Source organism: Egretta garzetta, unplaced genomic scaffold (assembly GCF_000687185.1).
Source record: "Egretta garzetta isolate BGI_Z169 unplaced genomic scaffold, ASM68718v1 scaffold68, whole genome shotgun sequence".
Classification (NCBI taxonomy): domain Eukaryota; kingdom Metazoa; phylum Chordata; class Aves; order Pelecaniformes; family Ardeidae; genus Egretta; species Egretta garzetta.
In genome coordinates this window covers 1,904,020-1,914,184 of record NW_009260774.1, presented here as the reverse complement: position 1 = coordinate 1,914,184, position 10,165 = coordinate 1,904,020, and the positions used below count along the sequence as shown (strand labels likewise).

At 41.3% G+C, this 10,165-nt stretch overlaps 1 protein-coding gene across 1 annotated transcript in view; it reads right to left on the bottom strand.

Annotated features, from left to right (window-relative positions):
* The window catches only part of TRHDE (thyrotropin releasing hormone degrading enzyme), a 206,475-nt gene that overhangs the window by 39,716 nt on the left and 156,594 nt on the right, over positions 1 to 10,165 (bottom strand). Inside the window, exons 11-12 of the mRNA XM_009646272.2 lie at positions 2,033 to 2,166; positions 1,879 to 1,934 (exon numbers count right to left, since the gene is read on the bottom strand). Of these exons, the coding sequence (XP_009644567.2) occupies positions 1,879 to 1,934; positions 2,033 to 2,166 (190 nt within the window). The remainder of the gene's footprint in view (positions 1 to 1,878; positions 1,935 to 2,032; positions 2,167 to 10,165) is intronic.

Sequence of the window (10,165 nt, the reverse complement as noted above, 5' to 3'; positions counted from 1 at the left end):
CTGCTGAAGAGGGAAACATAGAGTGGCTTAGTGGCACCTGGCATCCAGCCAAGGTCAAACCACCACAGGATCCCTGCTGGAGGAATATTTCCTCATAAGTAATATCTATGTATGCGCATGTGTACACACTGTAAATACTTAGCTCAACTACTTTTTTCCACGGTGCATGAGTAGCAAACGCAGCAGCAGTCCACTGCAGCTCATCGTTAACAAAAGAAAGTAAAGTTTTTACAGTGTGAAGTCTTGCTAAAGACTTCACAGCACTCTGGTGTAGTTACCTCTGAAAAATCAGCAGGATCCAGTATTACCATAAAACAGCTTTGGAAAGCAAGAGGGGAATGCATTACTCATCTAATCTGAGTTGGTTTTAGGTAGACAAAACTTGGCCAGATGATGCAGGTTGGGCCTTTATTCAAGACCTTGCCTTTATGCTTCATAAACAAGACATCCTAGAGCACTGGCTCAGTACTGACTCAGAAGAAAAATACTCACCTACAAGAATTGGCTTAAGAAACAGCTTTTTTCAGAGTCTAGATTTTCAGGGAAGGCTAGCCACCTCTGACTGCCTTCAGTGCATGGAAAAAGAAGAAAGTGCCAGTCTAGATATTTCAGAATACTCTGCAATATTGTAGTAGCCAGAGAGTACACAGATCACGGTCCACTGAAGTCTGAAGGGATGACCTATTTCTAGTGCCAATGGGAAGATGCCACAAGGCAAGAATGAAGGGCACTGCAAAAAGCAAACAGATACTCCTTCTCTCCCCATGATGCCTCCTTCCCCACTACATCTCTGGACTGTTAAGTAAGGGCTAATCACTAGTTTATGTCATATATTCAGTCTAGCAGTGGCAGCAGGAACAGAGTGGTAGGGCACACAACTGTGTTTTACTGCAGTGATGCTGGAACATCACTGAGCCATAATTTCTGCGTGACACTGTGCCTGAATCTCAAACATCTCCAGTGACCGTTTGTAGTGAAATGTACCTCAGTACTGCCGATTCTTGCAAGCCCCTGCTCAAATATGGCTATAAATACGCTAGCGAACAGAAAAGCCAGTAGCATCAGGAATTCTTTTCACGCTGCCTTTGACATCACAGTGTTTTACTGATGCAATGTTCCCAGGCACCTCAAGAATCAAAAAGTTTGAAACGTTGCACTACTTTCCTCTCATTTTACACTTTCACTACCAACATATTGGATGTCCTGATTTCAAAATGGTGACAATTCCATTGCCTCAATTTGTAAAGAAGGCATTACCTAAACAGCACTATATGTGTTATTAACTGATCACAGAGTTGTGTAAAACACAAAATGTTGTACAAATTCCAGAAATGCTCAACAGAACTTTGATTTTTCATTCTGCGTGAAAAGCATCATGCAGAAAAAGAGTCTGTTCTAGCAGATTACAAGAAAAGAAAGATATTGGAAAAACGATACAACAGCACAAGTCAGGGCAAAAAAAATTCCTGAAGCTTGAAGGTGCCCTCCATCACAAATTAAATACAGAACAAGGGTCAGTTATAAAAAAAAAAGGAGAGGCGAGGCATTAGGGAGAAACAGAAGAAAAAATCTCATTCATTAGAGAAAGAGATTATTTATCTCCAACATGTTAAATTGAACTTACTGCAAAATTGATCAGACCTCTCCAGACTCGGAAATACCCTACGGCAATTATCGATCAAGAGCAGTGAATGTGCTACAGACCATGTTTATGTACCATATTAAAAAAAAAAAAAAAAAAAAAAAGAGAGAGGGGAAAAGAACTAAAGTGTGTTTAAAACATATTTAACTTCGAAACACACTCAACTGCTGAGTTAATGATTGCATGAGTTATTGCAGCAATGTGTATTAGGATAGATTATCTTCAGGAAAACATACCTGGCTAGATTGAATGCATCATCGATCAAGCCTGCTCGATTACTGACAGAGATAACCTGTGAGGGGCAAGCACAAAAATTGAGCCATTTAGAGTGATGAAACAGTGAAGGTTCATGTATCAAAGCAGATTTCAGGGATGAGAAGAGGAGCTTACCTCATGGTTCCTTGTTAGCTGATTAATTAGCAGCCTCCAATTCCTAATATCATAATTAACTCTAAAGTAGCCAGTCTGGTTGATGTTCCCCAGCAACCAACTTGCCTCTTCCAAAGCAGGAATTCTGTGGTGTTCTGGAAACAAAGAACAAGATGGGAAGGGGACTTGGTTTTAAATTTAAAAATGCTAAACACATATCTGTTAAACTCTCTCCTTCTTTAAATATCTGTGAAGGCAGTAAAATTAATTCAAAGACTAACAAAAAAATTTTGTTTGATTAATAATTTCCTTTACCGGTTCTGATGTAGAGAGACACCAGCTGACATTCCTATGGGACATTTTACCCACACAGAATTCCAAGGGTGTTTTTTTTCTGGCAAATAGTGTTTATATGAGAGATGCCCATTTTAAGTCTGGTAATTTAGGTTTGGTTTCTGGCCATGCTAAAATAGCTTTCTACAACCATAACACCAAATATTCAATGGATGTGCTATAGAGAGATGACTAAACCTGTGATTACAAAAAAAAATTAATTCTTAAGTGTTTCTGCATGTAGTCAATGAAGATTTTATATTGGATTTTTAAATTAAAGTATTTCCAGTTGTACAGCTTCTAGCTACTAACCACTGAGAGGCTCCTGTTTAGAGCTAGGCCAATTAACCTTACATCAACTAAACCTGTTCTTCCTCTTTTCCCTCTTTTTTAAGTAATCACTTTGGGGCTGAAAGTATAAATTTATTCCAGTATTTGAACAGTCAGGCAGTCTGCAACTATTTGCAGGAACAGGGGTTTCAACAACAAAAATACCCTGAACTCACAACACACGCTTCTTTCACTACAAAAAGAGTCATCATGGAATGAAGCCTCAGGCTTCAATGTCTCTTAAGAAGCCTTCAGTCTAGTAAATTATTCTGACAAAACTGATCATGAACCAGAACTCACTAGAACTTCAGCAACATTTTTTTTCTGCTATAATAAAATTAGTTTGTACACCTGAAGAAAGGAACAGTCTTCTCATGCATTTTTAAAAATAGAAAAGAAATACATAAAATTCGTTTTAAATGTAATTCCATTCAGGGAATTGTTTGGTGTGCTTGAATTCCCTGAAAGTAACGAATGGGGAAAAAAGTTAACAATATGGTCTTAGCAATTCACACATACTATCTAGTACCTCGATCTGCTAAAGAAATTGATTTGTTTCAGCCTTTCTTATAAAAAAGTCATTTCTGAGGAAATAATAGATGACTAGGACTACAGATTAAAGTTATGCTTCTCCCTTGACAAAATATCTCTAGCAAATACACAAATACCTATCATTTTAAGGCGCAAAAAATACAAAGAACAGCAGGACCCCAACCTAAAACCACCTAATTATATGTTTAACGTTAAATTCATGGAGTTGCGTTATGCACACGAATTCAGATAAAAAGCTGTAGGATTAAAAAAGAAGGTCCTGTTCTCACCTAGCTAGTTCTGACATCATTAAAATCTCTTAAAAATACACTTCTTAGAAATATTAAGCCCAGGATAACTCAGCTGTTGCCTGTTCAATTCAATTGTTATTGCTCTTTTAGGGTTTGTCTAACTGACTTGCACTAGTTCAATTTAATTATTCTATGTAAACAACTGAGAAAAAAAATTACAGACCCCTGGTTTTAGTTAAAATATTGATTGCATCCATTTAGTTATCTGCGATAAAGCCCCAGGCAGACATTTCCTTTAGGAGCTAACTTATCCTGCAGAAATGGGACTAAGTGAGAAAACCAGAATTAAGTCCTGCAACTCTGTGGGCTTCCCAGGCGTTCATGCTGCCAAAGCACCTAAGCTGCTTTTGCCACGCAATCTGATTTGGAACAAGGTTTTAACACCGGGTGTCCTTCCTTCCACAGGGATCTGTTAAACACTGGGTTACATAGCTCAGTCCTAAGCAAACTCTCTTAGACTGCTATACTGAAGTTTCTCCTCTGTTTAAATCCTTTTTTTCACTGGACCTGAAGTCAGAATCACGCAGTTGCTCCAGCCTACTTAATGGAAGACTTGAATCCCGGTTCCTGTGTACATCACTGAATCTTATACAAAGAAAAAACATTACTGTAGAAATACCATAAAAGATCATAACAATTTATAGCAGAGTGATAAAGGCACTTTCTTAGAACAGATTTGGATCAAGTATCTGCTGTAGAACAGGGGGAGAAGGAATTTGAATCTGGATCTACCCTACCATCCTATGTAGTTTACCCAGTGTGGTGCTGTGAATACAGCCTGCTGCCCCTAAATCTCAGCTATGTTCCTCACCAACCTAGAGGGTTTCTTAAGAGCAACAGCAAAACCACCCACTCCTACATCTAGGAGAGACTGCTGAGGGAAACCACAACTTTTAGTTTCTCTGGGTCCTCAGGGGCGTACTGCCATGTGGGGTGAGGAGCAGGCTGCTCACGCCTGCAGAAAATCCTACCACCTTGACACAGCACTGCTTTCCGCCCATGCTTTTCTATTGCAAATCAACCTTTAAATGCCACCACAGCTGAAAGTAGCTACTTGTAACTGGCTAATCCCTGCACCTCAATGATACCTGAAAGCGTATGAGCACACATTAATCAATATCTGGGTAAATAGATACATTAAAAGGAAATTTTCAAAATCAGAGGCAATAAAAAAACCTACCTACATTTTCTCTTGAGTATTTGTGTTAAATTTTGATCTCCAAAGTGAGGAAATTACTTATGCTTTAATAGAGTACTTGCCAGTCAAATATGACAAGTTCAAAATAACCTATTTCACAAGTAACCGCTGTGCAACACCTCCAACACACATCGCTTTAATGGAGAACAGTATATTTTCAAAGCTCGATGGCATTATTGCTGTTTTGGTCAGTTTAAATCCAACCATAACCCCTTGCTATTATTTTTCGGTAAGACCACTCATGTGTTGACCTTCTCCTGAAATACAGGACAGGAATCTTTCATGCCTTTCTGGCTCGTACAAGCAGGTGGTTATTTTAAGGGACTGCCTGATGCATGTGCTTCACATAGTTCTATATAATTTGCTGGGATTTGATGTTTGAGGCTCTCGATTCTCATGCCTTCCTATAAAAGAAATTCTTTCTTTTGGTGATTACAGCACTGAAAATTTCTATACACCTGGGCAATTTCTCCACTTACTTACCACAAACACATTTATTAGTTTCCTGTTAAAAGTATTATAGTTAGGGAAAAGGTAGTAATTCAGCGTTAAACTCTATATTAAACCATTCATGACTTTCTAAACAACAACAAAGATTTCATTTGGGAAGAAATCTATCTTTGATGGTTTTAGTTCACCTCTTAAAATTCAATCTAAAATATATATACAGTTGTATTTGAGATTAAAGGGAATTTTTTTTAATCTTCAAAGTGTTTTTCCATGGTCAGGTTTTGTCTGGATGCCTCAGAAAATAACACTGCTCTGAAACTTCCAGTGTTGCCACATGTATATTGGAGACATTTAAGAGGAAATAGTTACATTTTATGACATTTGTTTCAAAGTAAGAAAATCAGTTAGGGTCTGATTCTCATTTTCTCTGCTCTGGAAGTGTGAGACAGTCCTCCAGCTGGTGCTAACCACACATGGCTTGAAGTTCTGAGCTCTCCCAGCTCTTGAGCAACCTCAACTCCATCAAAACCAGCAGGAACGCTGGAAGCCTGCTCCTCCGCATGGCACCATGAGCACCTTGTGAGGCAGGTCTGGGTGAAGGGCACCCCTCTGCAAGACGCTACTCCAATGCTGACAAGAGCGTGGGCTAAACACAGTTCTACTACTGCCTCAAGTGTTCAGACTCACAGTTGTTATTTTAGCGATTCATTTTATACAACCCCTAGCATACTAGCAAGTCGGTTTATGCTGGCAGAATCCCTACTGGGAAAACTGATTCCATTTTCCTGCAAAAATAACTGCACAAGAGTGGCACAAGTTCATGCCAACAACAGCAAGTGAAATGTTTCTGACAAAGAAAATGTTCCATGAGGAATTTCTCCACAATCACAAGTATTTTGTGAAAAGACACTGGCTTTAACTAAATTTTGCAAATCTTTTTGCAAGAACTTTTCATACGGGGAAAAGGCAAACCAGAAGTTCTTTCCGTCTCACTTGCCATGTTGCCATAGCTCCATGTTAAAAAAAAATTTAGTACAGTGAACAACACAATAAATGGAGCACATCAGTAAATATGATCATGTCCTGTCTCTCATACTCCTTCCTCAGACTGCCCTTCCACCCATTACCATTCCTATACGATGGAACTGCTAACGTCTAAGGTGATACACAACCTAAGGAGCAGTCTTCTGTTAGGATCTTTGCTCAGCTGTTGGGATAAGGGGAGTGATTCTGCCTCACTCTGTCAAAATCGTGCCAAGATTGCAGGTCTTGTATCCCTGGTCCTCACTATGGCTGGCTAAAGTTGTAAAGCAGCACCTATATATTTATTTCACTTCACAGAGCTTCCCTTTCTCCCATGATAGATAGAAGAGCAGAGTCTGGGAGCAACGTGGGTCAAGCTCAGCAGCTGAAGCTCAGAAAGGAAAAGGAAGGGTGTATTTCTAATGCTGCACTAATGCTCTGTTCCCCAGTGGGCAGCCAGCAAACCCCAGGTCAGAAGCAGCTGTCTACAAAACACTTTATGGAGGAGAATCGACTGTCAAGGGGCTTAGTTAAAGTAGAGATTATCTAGTAGGAGGTAAGTCAGGACTTGCTGTTTGGAAGGCAATTGCCCTGTTGAACTTTTTTTCCCCCATCTCAGGGCAATCCTGTGGAGATACTGAGAGGAGTCTGAATGAGAGTCACTTCACCAGAGGCAGGGGGGTCCATCCAATATTTCCCTGGGAGATAACAAATCAGTCAAGGTACAGGACATGGGGATGGAAAAGGCAGGGAGGCAGACTGTAAAGCTGCGTCAGTCGCTTCAGCAGCACTTGCTGAGTCACATGGAGATGTTTTCTACCTGGAGCCTGAGCACCAGATCACACCCAGGGAATGGCAAGAGTGCCTTTGTCCAAAGCCTTGCTCACCTGTTTGAAATGGATGCTAGCTAAGCCTCCTCACCTGAGGTTAAGGTCACTTCTGGATTTGCAGAAACATGACAGGTGACCCTGTGCTTCCACACTTAGTACACCTTGAGCAGCAATCGCCAACACCTTCCCACAGGCCCTGCTAAGCAGTCGTCTTGTGGGGACAAGCTGAGTTCAAAGCTGGTCCTTGACTTCCTATCCACTACTGGTTTTAGGCTGATCCCATAACACTGGGGACATTATGTTAATACATCATTACAGCCACAAAAGAGGCAACTCATCTAGGAAAACCAGAACCAAGCCCTGGATCTATGACAGAGCAGAAGTTTGTAACTCCAACGATTTCCACAGTGCCAGTGAAATCTATCAACAGGCAGCCCTGCAAGACTGTAGCGCAAAGAGCACTGCAGCCATCTTAGTGTGATGTCTCTGACCTCAGCACCGGTAGGAAGGCGGTGTCTCCTGAGGTGTCTCCTTTGTGACTGGTTTAGCTTTCAGAGATTTAATAGCTGTCACTCGCCTGATGCAGAACGACCTCATCCATGGCCATGGGGAGCGAACAGGGAAAAAGGTGGCGGTGACATATCTGTGCAGCACTTTGAGGGCAAAAGCTCCATTTCACGCACCCATTTCACTGAGCCAGTACATGATGGCTGGTATATGAAATAATGAGTAGAAAAACAGTTACATAAATGCTATGGCTGACAGGGTAAGGAGAAGAGATGCTGGCAGAAGCACTTGCAAAATGAACACCTTCCAAAACTATGACTACATACTTTCCACAAACAGTTGTGAAGAGCTACATTGAATATGAAACATCTCTGAGATTATGCACTTTGTCAGACAAGTTGCCAAGACCTGGCACTGTCCTCTCTACAGGATTTGTTGCAAAGGACAATGAATTACATCTCAAAAAGACGCTGCATAGTTGGAATTTCCAGTGTGTCCCTTCACCTTGGTGTTGTGAAGAGCGGACAGAATGAGCTCTGTTGCCAGCAGTTGGGAAGATCTGCATTATCTGAATGAATCCTGCTCAGGGTATTGAGCCATCAGCGATCTGCATGCCTCACTATCTCTAGTACGTAACCAGACATGGCCAGGATGAGTGGAGAGCAGCAACCCAAGCAACCTACATTCAGTGGGTCTCACAAGACCTTGCTCGTAGAAATGCCAGTTGGCACCCTACAATACCTTGATGGGGTCACAAACACGGTAGCAAAGAGGATGCAAAAATCAGTAACTCTCTCTCTTTTCCTTCTGGATGTATACAAATGAAGAGACTCTTCCACCAACAAATAACCATCCCTGGTGAACACTAGTACAAGGCAGGGGTTGTACTCCCCTGGGAAACTGTTATTTAAACTACCACAAAAAAAGAATATTTCCCGATGGCAATATATGTAGATATTCCAAAACTGCTGTGGTTTCATTTCTCTCAGATAACACATAGGCAAGGTTAATTTTATTGAAAAATTTAAGTGATATGCCAAGATACCACAATAGTAGTCATTAACTCAGACCCTCTTCACTATTGGCAGCTGAAATGAGGTATGTGATCAGTATTACATGATAGACAGCTCTTCGTCATCTCCTATCCATTCCTCAGGTTACACTGGAAGCTTCTTTAGCACAGCAGTTCAGTCAAGAAGAAGGAAACACCTGCTACTTCCTAAAGAGGGCTTGGAAGCCATCCTCATGAACAGCATATCCTCCCAATTTGATTTGAGCATCTGCATGCAGTTACACTCACTTGAAGAACAATGTGACCACTCCCAATCTTCCAAAGAGCCTCTGGAGTAGTTTGCTTCACCTCCAGCTTGCAGAGTTGTTCCCAGACTACTCACAGGGACAACACAGAAACTGTGTCCCCTGCACAACAGAAAGCCTTCAGGATTCTTCCCGTCCTCAGGAATCAATCCCAGAAACTGCACTTTCCAGTCTCAGAATCCCTCCCACATCCCCATGAAACAAACATACCAGCTGCAGAAAATCTCCAGGAGTTATCACAAAATCATCTATACCAGCCCCAACACGTAACAGCACGTACAATGAATCATACATTGAGTACATCCAGGGATGTTCTTACTGACTTCTTTTATGTTGAGGAATTCTCCAGCTGAGCTAGACAAGAATAAGTAGAAGCAAGAGGACATCCTTGCTGTAGTCGTAAGTTCACAGTCTCATTGTCAATGAGGCACAGCAAGCGAGTGAGTGAGCACGTAGTGAGGAAGGGCAAGGATAACGACAACGGATCACAGTGGCATTGATTCACTACACAGGAAACTGATGGCTCGGAAAGGTTCCTCTTTAATTTCTATATAGCAGCCACCCCAAAATCATTGCTCACACTGGCCATCATTCACTTGTTGATTCCTTGAAGACATTCCAATAGGAGCAGATCTTAAAAGAGTGAGTAGTGGGTTTGTGGACTTGTTCCTCCACAGCACCTCTGCAAATAAAAGGCAATGAGGAAGCAACTGTGCAGCTACTGGTGATACACTGGACTTTCAAGACAGGAGTGAAGGGAAGGAGGCAGTCATGTACAATTGGAGAGGGGAGGAGAGGACAGGACAGGACAGGACAGGAGGAGAGGAATCAACTCTCTCTGAAGTTAGTGGGAATCTTTCTACTAACTTCAACAAGAGTTCAATCAAGTCCTAAAGAACAAAAGCAGAGCAGGTCATTAAGGCAGACTGTGAAAGTGCAAACAGATTTTGAAGTATTCCAGAGGTGATAATATTAAGAAGTACAGCCAATGAGATGTATTTCTGCAAAGTGAGGCAGCATCTGTATGCTCTGACTAGAGTATGTTTCTCAGGTATGAAAAGTGCCTGGGTCCCAGGCCCATTTCTAGATCATTACATCATGGGAGCAGCGTAAAACATGTTATGTTCTGATAGGCTGCAAATGATCAGGGCAAAGAAACACATACCTTATACCACTACAAAGTTGGGATACTCAGATTTCCACTGATCATGCACCATTCATTTCTAGGCCTGCTCGCTGCTAAGCTCTATGTGACTATTACCTTTTCGTGACTTATAAAAGAAAAAAAGGGAAAAAACACAGGCTCACACAGGTTTGACTCTTT